This window comes from Anolis carolinensis, chromosome 2 (assembly GCF_035594765.1).
Source record: "Anolis carolinensis isolate JA03-04 chromosome 2, rAnoCar3.1.pri, whole genome shotgun sequence".
NCBI classification, from domain to species: domain Eukaryota; kingdom Metazoa; phylum Chordata; class Lepidosauria; order Squamata; family Dactyloidae; genus Anolis; species Anolis carolinensis.
In genome coordinates, this window is record NC_085842.1 from 297,983,611 (window position 1) to 298,001,569 (window position 17,959).

Genomic DNA, 17,959 nt, shown 5'->3' on the forward strand with positions numbered 1-17,959 from the left:
GGGCTCCACTGACTACCATTCTGTTTTGAGGAATAATTCAAAGTGGTGATTATGATCTATAAAGCCCTATAGGGTCCAAGTCCAGGCTACTTGGCTAATTGCTTTTAATGTTAGCTGCTTTGAGTCTCTTTTTAGAGAGATAAAGCGAGGTAGAAATAATAATAATAATAATAATAATAATAATAATAATAATAATAATAATAATAATAATAGAAACTTGGGAAGTGTTCGACTTGTGATTTTGTGATACAAAATCCAGCATATCTATTTTGTTTGCTGTGTCATATAATAAATAATAATAGAATATAATTAATAAAAGAAAAGAAGACAGCAATAAAAGTTGGCCTTCATTTAAAAAAACACTGCTAAGGAGTGAACCCATTTAGCATATAAAGTTAAGTATTCACAAAAACGACTTCCTGTGTCATGAACTGTTGGCCTGGAACAGTGTAGGAGGGAGAGCACAAAAAACGTAATAATTTTGGAATTTTACCAGTTATCCTCCTTGCATCAGTTACAAGCATTTACAAGATCTTTTACCAGATTACAGTAAAGCAAATGGAAAACTTCTGTTTAGACACCCCTAATGAACTTGTCCGTAATTGCTGAAGCTGAAGCAGAAGCTCAGACAACTACTATTTACTCACTGTTATAACAGCTGGTCTGTTTGTTCTTTTAGAAGTGGCGACTCTTAAGATGCATGGCGTATACAAATAACACCCACAGTTTATGCGCTGATTAATTCAAGCCATGTCAAATGGCCAAAAATGAACTCATGGAAGTAAAAAAATAAGAAAATAAGGAAAATTATTTCACTTTTCAATGTCTTCAAGAGCAAAACAATTATGGGATATGGGACCTCCTTAATTAGGAGACAGACTATCTGCAGATAAGAACTCCTCAGATTATAAAGCCACGTATGCAATTTCTAGACAAGTCAAGGATGTGGTGCGCATAACAGTCTCTGTTGGAGATATAACTTATTCAGCAGACTATGGACATTCAAGAAACCAAAAGTGGGTAATAGTTAAATCAATACAATCCCTTCATCTTATTGCACTCCATGCAATCATGCCGGCCACATGACCCTGGAAGTGTCTATGGACAATGCCGGCTCTTTGGCTTAGAAATGGAGATGAGCACCAACCCTCAGAGTCGGTCACAAATGGACTTAACGTCAGGGGAAACCTTTACCTTTACCTTTAGCCTAAAGATAAGATTTCTTAGAAAGGAGTGCAAAAAAATACAATGCAAAATGGCTTTCATCCACCCTTCCCACCATCCCCTACCACATTTCATGCATTAAATGAGCACTGGACTTTGAAAAAAGCTTAGCATGTAATTTTGCATTTAAAGTTTAATCGGCCATAACAGTCATTTGGACCTTATTAACTAAGGGTGAATTTGCACATGCAATGAAAATTTGCACATACAATTGTCATTAAAATGCATGAAACAACCATGGAAGACAACAAAAAGAGCTTTTGAATTCTTTAATACTGATTTAAATTTTAATAGAATTTAGAATTGGAAAAAGCCCCCTGCTCAATACAGGATCTCCCCGACAATTAGCTATCAGCCTCTTTCTGAAGACATCCAGAGAAGGAAATGTCGTCACCTCTCTAAGCAATTGATTCCACTGCTGAACTTCATTTTATTAATTTCACCTAGTTTATGCATGTGGTTTGGGACTGTGTTTCTATTTTCCAATGTGTTAGCCACCCTTGTCAGTCTTGTTTCATCTGCAAACATGATAAGGATTCCCTTAATCCCATCAAATAAGGCACCATCTGCACTGACCATTTAAAGAAATTTGAAGACAGCTTCAAACTTCAGTATCTAGACGACCAACTCCCACAAAAGTGTGTGAAAGAAAACCTTTAATGTGCATGAGTGCTCTGTGGTTTGGGTGATCACATCCAGCCCTCAAACTGGTTCCAGAATTTTCTATGTAATAATTTGCACAGCAGAACTATTTTCTTCCATATCTGTTTGAAAATGATTCAATTGATCAATATAGATGTGTGTGAGGTCACTGTTAAAACTCTTGAAAAGCAATGGCCCTAGAAAAGAAACTATAAATGGCCAAGTACTATTAAGGTATAAATAAGATGGAGTTCACAAGCCCCAAGAAAGGAAGGTTTTTAACAATTGTTTATAGTTAACAAATTCTGGTTTATTTGGAGGAATGGAACTGAATACAATAAGAAAGCAAATTTCAAGAAACATCTGGCATACCATTGCATCTCATACAAACCTAACAATCAAGTAACTACAAGTCCATAAATAAATGGTAAGGCAGAACAGCACTCTATGCATAAATCACAAAACAAAGACACAACTAAATCTTCTGAAGTTAATTAAAAAGACATCCTTCAAACATACATTGTTCCTACATGTCCATTCATTTGTCATGAACAGGATTGGCTTATAATGCTTCTAAGTTGCAACTTGGAAATAGTTTATCTAGAACCACTTAGAGCTAAGGGGATGCCTCTATCTTACTCAATTTATCTTTCTTTTCTGTATCTTGTGAACCTGAACAGATGCACTTAAAACACAGTGGCAGCAGTTCTGTTCCTTGCAAATCGACTGAATAACAATACTGATCCAAAGATGTACTATTCTCTGCAGATTGTTTAGAATTCTGCTTAACTGCTGAATATAAAACACAATGTTTTAACTGGTAATTAGAACATGGTACGTTTTGTGCCATCATATAAAAAAATCACCCTTGGATCCTTTCCAGTTGGTATTTTTAAATTAAATTGCAGCTAGCATGAAAACATATTGAAAATCTTCCTTGAAAAGAAGTAAGAATGAAAAAGCTAAGTTTGCTTCATACTATTTTTAGCTTATGAATGGTAAGGCCTTTCCCCTATTTTTTTAGACATTATATTCATAGAGTGCCAAGTCATTACAAGTGCTTACTGCAGATCAACTGAGAGCAAGCTGCTTGATGATAGTACTGGAGCACAGCTTCCCAGCAGAGAGCGAGTGAGAGAGAGGAAAACTGAAAGATTAACTGGGAGTAAAGGAGAAGGTGTTTGCCAGTTAACTGCACATTCCATGAGGCCAATTTATACATGAGATCGACTTATACTGAAGTATATGCAATGAGTAGCTATAGAGAAGACCGGTCATATTTTTAAAAGATTTTTTTCAATATTTTGGCAGAACTAGTCAACACCATCTTTGCCCCAGTCTTCTCCTAAAAGGTTAACAGTCCACAACTTGGGGAGCATGGAACAGATGATGCAGTAAGGGAAATTCAGCACAGAATAGGCAAAGAGGTAATAGAGGATATTTGGGTAATCTATATGAATTCAAGTCTCCAGGAGAAGATGAACTACATCCAAGGATATTTAAAAAAAATGGGCAAAAGTAATTTCAGAACCAAGAGCTGGACCATAAGGAAGGTTGAGCGAAGAAAGATGGATGCTTTTGAACTGTGGCATTGGAGGAAAATTCTGAGAACGCTTTGGACCACAAGAAGATCAAACCAGTCCATACTCTAGAAAATAAAGGCCGACTGCTTACTGGAGGGAAGGATATTAGAGGCAAAGATTAAATATTTTGGCCACATAATGAGAAGACAGGATATCTTGGAGAAAATACTGATGCTGGGGGGAAAGGAACAAAAAAGGAATAGGGGTCAACCAAAGGCAAGATGGATGGATGGTATCCTTGAAGTGACTAGCTTGACCTTGAAGGAGCTGGGGATAGTGATGGCCGACAGGAAGCTCTAGCGTGGGTTGGTCCATGAGGTCACGAAGAGTTGGTAGCGACTGAATGAATAAACAACAACAAAGGCTAATGTTGTCCGCATCTTCCCAAAAAAAATTAAAAAAGGGGGGGGGGCGGTTGAAGAGGATTGAAAATTCTGAAACATATCATCAAAGAGACAATAACACTAGGAAAGGATTGCCATTCTCACAAAAAGTCAATGTGGGTTTCTCAAAAATAAGTTAAAGCTTATCACTTTTTTCACAGACTTACATGCTTGGTAGATGAAGGGAATGCTATAGATATAGCATATCTCAATTTCAGTAAAGCCTCTGACAAGGTCTCTCATGACATTCTCACAAAGAAGCTAATAAAATGTGGGCTAAACAATGTTACTATTAGGTGGATTAGGAATTAGTTGACTGGCTGAACCCTAAAGATGCTCACCGACAGCTCTTCTTCATCTTGGAGGGAAGTGACCAGTGGGGTGCCACAGGCATCTGTCCTGGGCCCAGTAATGTTCAACATCTTTATGAACGACTTGGATGATGGGATAGAAAGCATGCTTATCAATGCCACTCTAGTCTGCATCAACTGGAGTATGGAAGTCATGGTTCCACTCTATTCTGCTTTGGTTAGACCTCACTTGGAATACTGTGTCCAGTTCTGGGCACAACATGAAGGATACTGACAATCTAGAACATCTTCAGAGACATCAAGAGAAATGATCAAAGGTTTGGAAACCAAGCCCTATGAGGAGAGCCTTAGGGAGCTGTGTATGGACTTTATCACATTAGGTAATACTCCGTTTCTGAGACTGTTTGAGAATGATTTCAAATGGGTCCCATCACATGACTTTTGCCCCATCCCGTCAATATTCCATCGGAATCCATCTGCAAAGCAGCGCAGAAACTGATTATTTGCAGACGGAATTCTAATTGTGTTTTTTGAAATGCTACAGATTCTTCCATTGCTGAAGCACTGCTTTTGTGTGTGATCTGCATGCATCCCATCAGCAATAATATGACATGTTATCCATGGGCAGAGTTGCATGACCACAGATTTTTTATAATGGAAGAGGCTACCATTTCTATTTTGGACGTCAAAGGGGAAAGATCTCCATTACTGAAATCACTAATTGCCATTTTACCTCATTTTTAAAAATATTTTTACTGAAATCTGTGGAAGTCCCTCCTTCCACTGCATCTGTATGTGTAACAGAATGTTAGTATTTAAAAGAACTTCAATTACTAGTAGTTTTGGACTTCAAGGCTACATCCCTACACAATCTTAGGAAAAAAAATTTAAAAGGTCATAGAGTGATGTAGGGGGTGTTTTGAATGGATTAGGAGATGCCAGCTTTCAGTGGTGTGATGAGTCAAAGCGCAGTATTTTCAAATCATAGGAATCGTAATAGTCAGGTGTGATGAGCAGAGTATACATCCTGTTGCAATACATCCAGTTGTAAAAAATATATGGGATGAATACTGATATAAACAGATTATATCCCAATGTGATAAGGTCCTATGTTTAGCCTGGATAAAAAAGGCTGAGGGGATACATAATAGCCATGCTTAAATATGTGAAAAGTTGTCACACTGATGAGGAGGGCAAGCTTGTTTTCTGCTGCTCTAGTGAAGATACAGAGAAATAGATTCAAATTCCATCTAAACATTAGGAAGAACTTCATGATGTTAAGAGCTTTTCAGCAGTGGGATATGTTGCCTTGGAGTGTGGTGGAGCCTCTTTCTCTGGAGGTCTTTAAGCAGAGGCTAGATGACCATCTGTTGGGGGTGCTTTGTTTGTGTGTTCCTGCATAGCAGGGGGTTGGGCTGGATGGCCCTTGTGGTTTCTTCCAACTCTTATGACCATATACCAATAATTTTGTTGCCTGCTCCAGAAACAGCAGTACAACCAAAATTTGCCATATGTTTTTGGATGATAACACTTTTGGAAAAAAAAAGTCTGTGTAACATGCCTCACAAGCATCTCGTGTATGTTAACTGTGGTCAAATGGGCGGCTTTTCCTTTAAAATGATGCTGTCCTCAAAGCAAATGGAACAAAAGAATCCATCAGGGAATTAGCAGCTCTCCACAGTATTCATCTGATATGTTTTGAAATGAAATAAGAAAAAAAGTAAATAAATAGTTATTTTAAAATGGATCTGCTTATAATAGATTTTAAACACAGGTTGTGTGAACCACATGCAACCCTGTGTGCACATGCCTACAAGACCACAAAAATATTCAAAACTTCATTTGACCACAGATACCTATGATAATATTCTATGGCCTAACATGAAAACAACAACAAACAACAAACAACAACAACAACAATTATAGAATTGGAAAAGAAGACCCCAAGGGAAATCCAGTCCAACCCCATGCCATACAGAAATATACAATCAAAGCACTCCCAACAGATAGCCATCGAACCTTAGTTTAAAAACTCCTAGAGAAGGAGACATCACCACCTTTCAAGGCAATGCATTCCTCTGTGCAATTGCTCTTACCATCAGGGTTTTACTGGATCTGGACCTAATATTAGGCACTACAGTAAATCAGCTATTTACTTGACTGCTTTCCACACATCATATTTGCACAATTTCCAGCTGTGAAGAAGAGAAGATGAATTTTGCCCCAATGCTCTAAAAACTGCAACCAGCATTTATATTTGTTTTCTTAAATTCCAATATTACCCTAGGCTGCAACATAAGCTAAAACAGTGCATTTCAAAACAAGAAAAGGAACTAAAGAAGATAAACAAATACAACTCTACTATGTACTAACAAATACAAATTCCAACAGATACATGAACAACCATGACTACTAGAAATGCAGCACTTTGTGCAAGAGATATGTAACCTGTACACACAATGTAAAGGTTGAAAAGCAAGGAAGTTCTGAATATATGTACTCATTACAAAGAAGGCATTTGTCGACTGGGATGACATGCTGGTAATTCAGAAAGCATATTGGAATGTGGGCCAAAATTGGAATAGTTTTGGTTACATTTTTATAAACGAAATTATGCTCTCCTTGTGAACCTTCCTGTATGTAGATGCTGATCTTAGTAATCTGATGCAGCAGGTAGTTTTGATACTAAATTCTTAAACAAGCAAGAATCAAGGCAGAGCTGATGCCTCACATACACTGTCCTGGGGTAAGGACTTTTTTATTCCTGTCATAGAATCATACTACAAGATGATATTAGAAAAGTGTATTCATCACAACAGAAGTACATATAAGCTGGAAGATTAATGAAGTGCCACTTCTATTCAACAGCATTCGAGTGGCAGTAGTACACAGTAAAACCATGATAAGAACTAAGCATGTGCTTTGATTTGCAGAATAAATACGGTTTTTGAAGTGGTCTGCCAAGATCACCAGCAATTTTCAATGGTCCATGAAAAAGGAAAACTCTGAGTATTGCTGCCTTCAAGCAGTCAAACATATGCTGCAGGAAGGGATGGAGGAGGTTCATGAACAACCCTGATCGGAATGCAGCTTGTGTCGCGTCTGCATTTCAGCGGAGTAACCATGGAAATGGGGACAAGCCTGCACAAAGCCAAACAAAGGGAACTTTGAAGTGCGTAAGCGAAAATGACAAGAGTGAATTGTGAACGTTCGAGACTTTTAGGAGTGCTAATAGCTTGGTCTGGCCTTCTGAATAAAAATAAAAACAAACACACATCATCCCTCTCTCCCCCTCCACTGTATCACAACCAATTGCTATGAAACTCTTGCTTAATGCTGCCAAATCTAAATGTGCATTTATATGTATGTGATGATGCAATAGGAAAGTTGGAGAACTTTGAAAATAGCTGCCTATATGCCAAGAAAATATAATGGACAGTATAACCCCAAAGCCATGGGACATATGTTCCCAAACTTCACTTAGCAACACCAAACTGCAGATAATAGCAAACCCTACTGAAATGAAAGACCTCTGGCCCAAAAATACCACAAACGTCATGCTGGAGGATCTAGAAAATGCCTAGAGATGATGTATTTTGTCAGATGTGAATAAATGAAACCATGGATACTGATCCCATGGGAGCTGTCCTTTCTTTTCTTTATACATTATCTGAGTTAAATTTGTGAAACAGGCCTCATTGTCTGACTATTACAATGTCCTCTTGTATTTCCCTGATTATTTAGGATGCTTCCAGATGAAACATTCATGTTGCAAAATCACCCCACCACCAACATAGCATTTGGCCAAATGTCATAGCCTTCATCATAAGTCTTCAATTTTTGATAGAACTGTAGAGCTGAAATGACCCCAAGGAGCATCTTGACAATTTATTATTAAAACACCCTAAGATGCAGACATTATTTTACATTAACATATAATCTTATATAATCTCCCTAACCCTAACCCTAACCCTAAAATTAGGACTCAAGGAAGCCATTGGAATTCAACAGAGATATTTAACTTGTTGTTTAAAAACTTGCAAGAAGAATCCACTGTGTTTTGGGAGTCTCTATTAAGACCTTGATTTTCCCATTTAGTATAAGGGACACTATGTTACTATGCAATTGTATATAATGGGCCTTTAGCATCTTCCAATTTGGTATCTATGGTGGGTCCTGGAACCAAACTCCAGCAGATACCAAGATCTCACTGTCCAAACATTCATATTTTCTTACAGCTCCTGCCAATGGGGTATCTCCCCGCATATTACTACATTGCATCTACCATACTCTGTTTTGACAACACTAGTACATACTGTCACTCTAGTCCAAGTGTCTTCAGAGTATAAAATTGTGCTTTTGTTTAAGCCACAGTCACGTCCACAAAGACAATAAAAGAAAAGCAGATAGGATGCTTCATGACCTGAGGATTCGTTTTTCATTTTGTAATACTTAAATAAACATATTTCAGAGCTGTCTGCATGCCACAATTCTTCCAAAAGGTTAATGTCTTTGTATCTGATTTCATTCCCTCTAGCACTACATTCCACAATGTTTTCCACAATTACTGAACAAACAAGATGGAACTTCTTGCAGGTAAATGCTTTTTGTACGCCATCCAAGTCCATAGCAAGCTCAGATGAAACAAGTTCATTTTTTTACAATCTGGAAAAACTGGTACAATGGAGATGTTATGACCAATGAATGTCACAGCTGCTGCTCCCAGAAAAGTACGTGCAAAGGCTATTAACTTTTCAAAAAAAATGAGGTAGTTCATATTTCCACACTTCACACTCATCTTGGTCCAAGAAGGAATAGAAAGTGTGGGGTACATGACAGGCAGAACTTGGGAACATCACTGTTTTGGACAAACTATTTCAGTAGCACAGCCAGAAACTATGCCAGCTGGCAGGTTTGGAGACCTGTAATCCAAAATTATAACTTTTCCAAGTTCTGTCATGATATTGCTAAAATCACTAAAGGATACAGGAAAAATGGAGAAACACTTTTAAACCGGTAAGTTCCTACCGGTATGTCTCCTCAAGTATACCTGCATGAAATATCTAAGAGATGAAGCTAAAAAGGGACTTATTGACACAAATATGCTCACCATAATAGTGAAAACAGTTCTAGTTTTGAGATGTTTCAGCAACAAGGAGTTGCCCAGCAGCCTTTTTAAACATTTTTCCACTCCTTCCATTTGGAGTGTGAATTCCTGTCCCAGGGTTGGCTATAAGTGTTAATTAATGGCTTAAATCCAAAGGTTAGCACCCAACTACTGTAAAAAGATTGAACCAAAACATTTCTGCACTTTTATATTTTTGTTGGAAATTGTGAGGATGGAAATACAGTAGAGTCTCACTTATCCAACACTCGCTTATCCAACGTTCTGGATTATCCAACGCATTTTTGTAGTCAATGTTTTCAATATATCATGATATTTTGGTGCTAAATTCATAAATACAGTAATTACTACATAGCAGTACTGTGTATTGAACTACTTTTTCTGTCAAATTTGTTGTAAAACATGATGTTTTGGTGCTTAATTTGTAAAATCACAACCTAATTTGATGTTTAATAGGCCTTTCCTTAATCTCTCCTTATTATCCAACATATTCGCTTATCCAATGTTCTGCTGGCCCGTTTACGTTGGATAAGTGAGACTCTACTCTAGTACTAATTGGTTGGGTCTGAGAGAGTCATGTGACTAATCTGTCTAGCAAGCCAGATAACCTTGCAGTTTAGTATAAGAGTTGTCACACCGTGGTGAAGATGGCTGCAAAATATATAAATTGCAACAAAGAATAACAGTGTTCTGTCACATGCTTTTTGTGGGCAGAAGGTGTGCTGGGAGCACAAATTCATCTCCACATGTGCACTCAGTATGAGTTCTCTCTTGTACAGTAGTCTGTGAGAGGATTGAAATGTCCAAAAATGGCCGTATTACTGTGACGCATGCAGAGCGCTCTGGGCGTTCAGCTACAGCCATGACGACGAGGAATGAAGAACAAACCCTAGAACTGATGCGCGAAAAGAGGAGAATAATAGTCAAAGAGATTGCAGGAAAACCAAATATGAGTGTTGGATCTTCCTCTGATTCATGGAAGCCTTAAGTTCACTACAGTGTGTACTGACAGAGGAGCATAAGCGCAAGCAGCAAGCAAGTGATGTGAAAGCAGCGGTGCTACGTGCTCAACCAAAAACATGTTTTGCTGATGGCATTAAAAAGTTGGTACAACGCTAGGGAAAATGCATTGCAAAGAAAGGTGACTGTGTAGAAAAATAATGTAATTTGTTTTTGAAATTCTTGATAAAGAGTTTTAAAAACTACAGAAACATTTTGAAGAACTCTCATATAAGTTGACAACAAGTGCTTGTGGATTTGATAACGTCTTCTACACCTGGTGAGCTAACAATTGGATTTAGACATGTGTCAGTAGTGCTGTAAACCATGGTTAAGGCTAATCAGAGTACTCCCACAACCAGCATTTGCAGGTTAAAACTCCTAAGTCTGAAATGCAGCTATCTTGCTGTCTTTTAACAGTTTCATTAGAAATTGTACTCCATAAGGAAGGGGTGCAGAGAGATGGCATGTGAAATAATAGCATATGGCCCATCAGCAGCACTCTTAGTATCACACATTTATGTATCATGAAAATATTATTTAAAAGATCCATCTCTGTGAACAATTCCTACCCTTATTTGCTAATTATTTAGTTTGGATGATAGGATGATGACATAAAGCTACACAGAAAACGCTTCTTCCTAATCCTAAATCTGAAATGATTTGTTCTGATAGCTCTGCAGCAAAGGGCATATCTTGCTTCGAAGAAAATTCTGATAAAATCTTGAAAAGAAGCAATAATTTTCTTGGGAAAAACAGTATGGAGGAAACAATAGTTTCAATTATACCATTTTATTTTATTAGTTCTGACTACAGTAGATTTACTGAGCAATAGAAATTTGCCGAGTTCCACAGACTGAGTCAGTGGATCTACTTTAGCTAGATCCACTGTGGGGTAGTGCTCTGAGTATTGGACTAGGACTCCAGAGATGGGAATTCAAATCCCTGCTTGTCCATGGAAGTCTACTGCAGCCTCAGAGGAAGATGCTGACAGACCTCCTCTAAATAACCTTGCTAAATTTACTTTAAGGTAGCCATAAATAAAAACAGACTTGAAGGCACACAATAGCAACAACAAACTTTAGCCAGGACTAGAACTTTCATTATGCTTTAAAAAACACACATGGCATTGTTTGGATTGCTTATAGAAATAATCCAGGCAGGGGTTTATTTCAGTTCAGCCCTTTCAGCTACCAGTTGAATGTGCCTGGGACCAGAAGTGTTTTCAATTTCACATTTTTCTGGATTTTCGAATCCCTATATTTGAATATGTTTACACAATGAGATATAATCAAGATGGGACCCAAGACTAAACATAAAACTCATGGATGTTTCATACACATCTTATGCAGTTGGTTTGAAAGTAATGCTATACACAATGTACCAGTAATATTTTTTGCATGAAATAAAGTGTATGTACTTTGAGTTATCAGAAAGCAAAAGTGTTACTGCCTAAGCTACCCATGTGGGCAATTTAAGATTTTTGAGTGTTTATGATTTTGGAATTCTGGATAAGGGAAGCTCAACCTGTACTTTATGGATGCCAACATGCATGAAGGAAGAGCATAGAAGAGCAGGTCTTTATATTCAAGCCCCGGGGCTCTATATTTCATGGATATTTCCAGAGACAGATGACACACCCTGTTTCTCATTCACATCATAGTTCATGAAGATTCTGAAGAGAGCGGAGGGTGGGGGTCAGTGAGCACAGAGAGCATACATGCTCTTCCTCTACTTATTGGTGCAAGGAAGTTTCTGAATGGAGCTTTTGTGTCATTCACTTTTTCTATTTCTTCCTTTTTAAGAGGGTCTTGTGATGGTCTGTATAAAACCTTTAACAGCCAGCAGCAGAAGGGAAAGCCCCTTTGATCAAGCTCAAAGGCATTCCCATATTAAGTATTATTTAAGATGTGGCATGGGAATTTTCTAGATCCTCCGAACAATTCCATGGTATGCTTCTGTTAGACGTTATCATACAATCATGCTGGCAAATTCTTTGGAATTTCCTAAGTCTTCTACTATTCATGGCTTCCTGTTTCCCTAGTAAGATCACAAATGTATTCCCCCAAAATCATCAAGGGCTGCTGTGATTTTGCGATGTGATTTTATATGCTTTTATAGATTTAATCTGGATTGTTTTAATATTAATGTTGGTTAATACTGTTTTGATATTTGTATATTTCTATATTTTAAGTTGTATTGAAATGCTTTTAGTTGTGAGCCGCTTTGAGTCTCCATATGGAGAGAAAAAGTGGGATATAAATAAACATAATAATAATATACTGGAGATTTACTGTACTGTGTTATCATGCTGTAGGTATTAAGTCGCCATATTATAGATCTACAAAATAAAGTGTATTCGTTTTATGCATTCATTACATTTATTATATCACTTTCCTTTCAATGAATTCAGTGTAGCATACACAGGTCTTCTCCCACAGTGGTTTTCAACCTGTGGGTCCCCAGGTGTTTTGGCCTACAGCTCCTAAAAATCCCAGCCAGTTTACCAGCTGTTAGGATTTCTGGGAGTTAAAGGCCAAAACATCTGGTGACCCACAGATTGAGAACTACTGGCATAGAAGAAAGTGAGAGAGGATGATCAGTCCTGTATAACCCAAGGATTTCATTGCAAGGTGGAGACTTCAACTTGGATCTTCCAAGTCAAACCCTCACAACCAAACTATTACATTATGCACTCACTGGCCTTACAAGTCTCTTTTTGGGAAGGTCTAGGTCTAAGTAAGCTAACTACAGAAAGGTGACCATAATTATTTGAAGATTTCCAAGAATTTTTTTTAAGCTTGGCCAATTGTTTCCCAAGCAAGCTATGCAACTAAAAACAAAATAACAACAAAGTAACACTGATAAACATGAGATTAAGTAATTCAAATGCAAACCATGAAGTAATTGCATGTAATATAATTAGAAGCAAAGACAAAACCGCCTGGTGACCTGGGTGTGTGTATCTTCAAGTCAACTGTCAATTTGTGGTGACTCCAGGAATTACATAGAGTTTTCTTCGACAAGGAATACTTACAGATTTCTTTCCTCTGAAATCTAGCCTACAGCACCTGGTGCTGTTGGTTGTGGTTTCCCATCTAAGTACTAGCCAGGGCTGACCCAGCTTAACTTCCAAGATAAGAAAGGATCTGGTGCCTTAAAAGGGAGCTAAAATACCTGGGAAAATGAGAAGGTTTTTGGTTGGCACCATTAAAAGCACAATATAGATGTTGATCAAGCTTTTCTGTGAAGAGCATTCCATAGTCAAGACTCCATACTGAAAATGCCCTCTTGTAAACACCTGCTTTGCCTCATTTGGCATGTGCACCTGAGGAAGGGGCCCTGACAAGCAAATATGGTATGTGCAAAATAAAAGCCTTATTTGAAAGCAGTCTTTGTGCAATATTCCAAACAACTGAAATGTATAATGAATAGTTTTCTACACACACAACACATTGAACGTTGAAAAGTATTCTCCAAACTGGAGAGAAAATTTAACCTAACCCTAAGTGTGCTGGCTTGTTTAAATTTACTGGATTCATATGTCACACTTCTCCCACAGAATTGTATTCAAGTCTAGTCACAATAAAGAGGACAGTTGTAGCAGTAGATAAAACAATCAAATTAATTTGATCCCTCATCTGTTTCAACAGAATAATTTTATAGGTCTAACAGGACAGCAGCCTGGAAAGTAATATACTTTGTCCAGGTCCTGCAGAAGGCAGCCTGCCTCCTTATCTGAAGAGTGCTCTGCTTGAAGTGTGTTTCAGACAAGAAATTACAAAGCCCTCAAATCCTGCAAAGCCCCCAAATACATTTCTAGGTGTGCAAGGGTCTCATTGGGAGGGATTAAGGAAGCAAAGGAGCATCCATTGGGATTGCTGCTTTTAAAGCACATTGCACATGTTTAAAGCACATGTTCTCATTGTCCAAACATGACTGAGATCTTGGGAAAGATTTGCACTCTCCCTGGCAATTACCAACATAGGACCTAAAAATGAAGCTGGTTCAAATGACAGAGGGAATTGTGCTCTCCAACATTTCCCAGGTGAAAAGTGGTCCACTTTTGGCCAAGCAACATCAGAATGTGATCAAGATGGCAACAGTTGTGAGGAAGAACGCATATGTGCACACTTGGAGAAGCTTCAGCTGTTTACTTCTGCATGAAGATACTGGGAAAGGGGAAATGTCATCTCTCCTCTCCAATCCTCTTTCTGGAATTTGGGGCCAAACTACTTTTGTTCTACTTTTGTAGACAACACCAAACTGGGAGGGATAGCCAATATTCCAGAAGACAGGAACAGAATTCAAAATGATCTTAACAGATTAGCGAGATGGGCCAACACTAACAAAATGAAGTTCAACAGGGACAAATGCAAGATACTCCACTTAGGCAGAAAAAAATGAAATGCAAAGGTACAGAATGGGGGATCCCTGGCTCGAGAGTAGTATGTGTGAAAAAGATCTTGGAGTCCTTGTGGACAAGTTAAATATGAGCCAACAATGTCACTGACCGCTAAAAAAGCCAATGAGATCTTGGCCTGCATAAATAGGAGTCTAGTGTCTAGATCCAGGGAAGTCATGCTACCCCTCTATTCTGCCTTGGTCAGACCACATCTGGAATACTGTGTCCAATTTTGGGCACCGCAGTTGAAGGGAGATGTTGGCAAGCTGGAATGTGTCCAGAGGAGGGCGACTAAAATGATCAAGGGTCTCGAAAACAAGTCCTATAAGGAGAGGTTTAAAGAGCTTGGCATATTTAGCCTGCAGAAGAGAAGACTGAGAGGAGACATCATGAGGGCCATGTATAAACATGTGAGGGGAAGTTATAGGGAGGAGGGAGCAAGCTTGTTTTCTGCTGCCCTGGAGACGAGGACATGGAACAATGGCTTCAAACTACAGGAAAGGAGATTCCACCTGAACACCAGGAAGAACTTCCTCACTGTGAAAGCTGTTCAGCAGTGGAGCTCTCTGCCCCAGGGTATGGTGGAGGCTCCTTCTTTGGAGGCTTTTAAGCAGAGGCTGGATGGCCATCTATCAGGGGTGCTTTGAATGTGGTTTCTGCTTCTTGGCAGGGGGTTAGACTTGATATTCCATGAGGTCTCTTCCAACTCTATGATTCTATGATTCTTCAAACTCAATTTGCAGCAAGTGAACTAAACTGAGGAAAAATGGGTGGCAAAAGGAGGTAGCTGCTATAGGCTAGAAGATGGAGCAGTAGTTTGCCTTTGTCTGGGAAGGCTTATCTCCCCACTGCTGAGCTGAGGCCCAACTTTGTTTGCAACTGAAGGAGAAAAGTGGAAGGAGGAAACTGAGACATTTTAATAGCAGTTGAAAGTGTTGGGTGACAGAGAAAGAACTGGGACAGTTCTGCCAAATGGGGAACTGCCAAATTCAGAGGCCAGTCTAAACAGAATATAGGGGTGCATCTATTGTAGATTTAATCCAGTTTGACCCCAAGTGAACCGCCAGGGCTCAGTGCTATGGGATCATGGAGACTGTAGTTTTAAAAATGTCTTTAGCTTTGTGTTGTCGAAGGCTTTCATGGCCGGAATCACTGGGTTGCTGTGAGTTTTCCGGGCTTTATGGCCATGTTCCAGAAGCATTCTCTCCTGACGTTTCAACCACATCTATGGCAGGCATCCTCAGAAGTTGTGTGTCTTTAGCTTTCTTTGCCAATAAAGTGCTGATGCCTGACCAAACAACAACTCCTGGGATCCCATATCATTGAACCAGGGCAGTTAAAGTTGTGTCAAAATGCAGTGTAGATCCACCCTGGGACATTTAAACAGCAATTAAAAAAGTGGGATGACAGAGGATGGACTGCAGCCGTCACTGCCTAATTCAGGGGGTACACCTATACCATAGAATGAATGCAGATTGACACCACGTTAACTGCCTTAACTCAGTGCAGTCGAACTATGGAAGCTGTTGTTGTGACCTTCTCTGACAAAAAGTGCTGGTGCCTCGCCAAACAACAACTCCCAAGGTTACTGTTAGTTTTCCGGGCTTTATGTCCATGTTCCAGAAGCATTCTCTCCTGACGTTTCACCTGCATCTATGTCAGACATCCTCAGAGTTTGAGAGGTCTGTAGAAAACTAGGCAAGAGGGGTTTATATATCCGTGGAAAGTCCAGGGTGGGAGAAAGAACTTTTGTCTGCTTGAGACAACTGCCTGGGGGGGGGGGGGGGGGGGATCCTTTGTTAGAAGGTGTTAGGTGGTCTTGATTGTTTCTTGTCTGAAATTCTCCTGTTCTCAGAGTGTCGTTCCTGATTTACTGTTGTGATTTTAGAGTTTCTGTTGGAATTGTCCACATGCCTGTGGATTTCAATGGCTTCTCTGTGTAGTAGTTCTCAGTGGTCCAGCATGTCTGTGTTCTCAAATAATATGCTGTGTCCAGGTTGGTTCATCAAGTGCTATGGCGGAATATATGGCTGCTATATATACATCCCTCTTGCCTAGTTTCCAACAGACCTCACAGCCCTGAGGATGCCTGCCACAGATGCAGGAGAAAAGTCAGGAGAGAGTTCATTCTATACAGTATTCAGACAGGGGCAAACTTGGGCCCTCCAGGTGTTTTGGGCTTAAGCGGCTGAGGGGGAAAAGGAAAGGGCCTGAGGCTGTTAGGAATGGTGGGAGTTGAAGTCCAAAACACCTGGAAGGTCCAAGTTTGCCCATGCTTTGTATAGCTGCACTCCTGGCTTACCTTGGCTGAGAAGGAGAAGGAGAAGGAGAAGAAGCCACGGGAGTCCTGGCGTGCTCATAGTCCTCGGAAGAGATTTCAGCGCTGCTTTTCCCCACAAACACACCTCTGGAAAGCAACTCGCTCCCTGCAGCGCCTCCTTGGTGAAACTTCTTTCCAAGTCCTGAGAAATGGATGTGCTGTGCCCAACACCTGGGGGCGGCGGCGGCTTTTTGTTTGCTTTCACAAAGCCTTCACCTGAGCCCGATGAATAATGGGAACGAGCCGCACAGCGACCGCTTCTTTCCGCAGTTTCAGCCGAGTGGCTCCGTCGGGACTTGTTCGCGTTTGAGGCGGGGCCAGGCGCTTCCCCGACCTGCCAGGAGACTCGGAGGCAGCGCTTGCAAGCCTGCGAAAAAAAGAGTATTTTTTAGCTCCCTCCACTATAGACTGAATACAGTTCGACGCCACTCTCCCTGCCATAGCTCAATGCTATGGCATTCTGGGATTTGGAGTTTGGCAAGCTCTCTTTGGTAGTAAAGGTAAAGACCTTGCAAAGCTACAACTCCCACGATCCCATAGCATTGAAAGTAGAGCCAAACTGTTTTCATTCTACAGTGGAGGGACATCCAGAGGTCCTGCTTAAGGTAAGGTAAAGGTTTCCCCTGACGTTAAATCTAGACGTGTCCAACTCTTGGGATTGGTGCTCATCTCCATTTCTAAGCGGAGGAGCCAGCGTTGTCCATAGACACCTCCAAGGTCATTTGGCTAGCATGACTGCATGGAACACTTGCTGGAGCGGTGCCTATTGATCTACTCGCATTTGCATGTTTTCAAACTGCTAGTTTGGCAGAAGCTAGGGCTAACAGCGGGAGCTCACCCCGCCCCCCAGATTCAAACCTTTCAGTCAGCAAGTTCAGCAGCTCAGTTTATTTATTTTTTATTTCGTGTCAAAAGCATTGCACAACAAACAAGTCCAAAAGTGATAAAATAAAGGAATCACAAACAG

The 17,959-nt window shown here is 39.8% G+C and overlaps 1 protein-coding gene across 1 annotated transcript in view; it reads right to left on the reverse strand.

Moving 5' to 3' along the window:
• The window catches only part of itga2 (integrin subunit alpha 2), a 72,018-nt gene extending 54,532 nt beyond the window's left edge, over window positions 1–17,486 (reverse strand). The window contains exon 1 of the mRNA XM_008102802.3: window positions 16,975–17,486. Within this exon, the coding sequence (XP_008101009.2) occupies window positions 16,975–17,032 (58 nt within the window). The 5' untranslated portion in view covers window positions 17,033–17,486. The remainder of the gene's footprint in view (window positions 1–16,974) is intronic.
• Window positions 17,487–17,959: the final 473 nt, after the last annotated feature.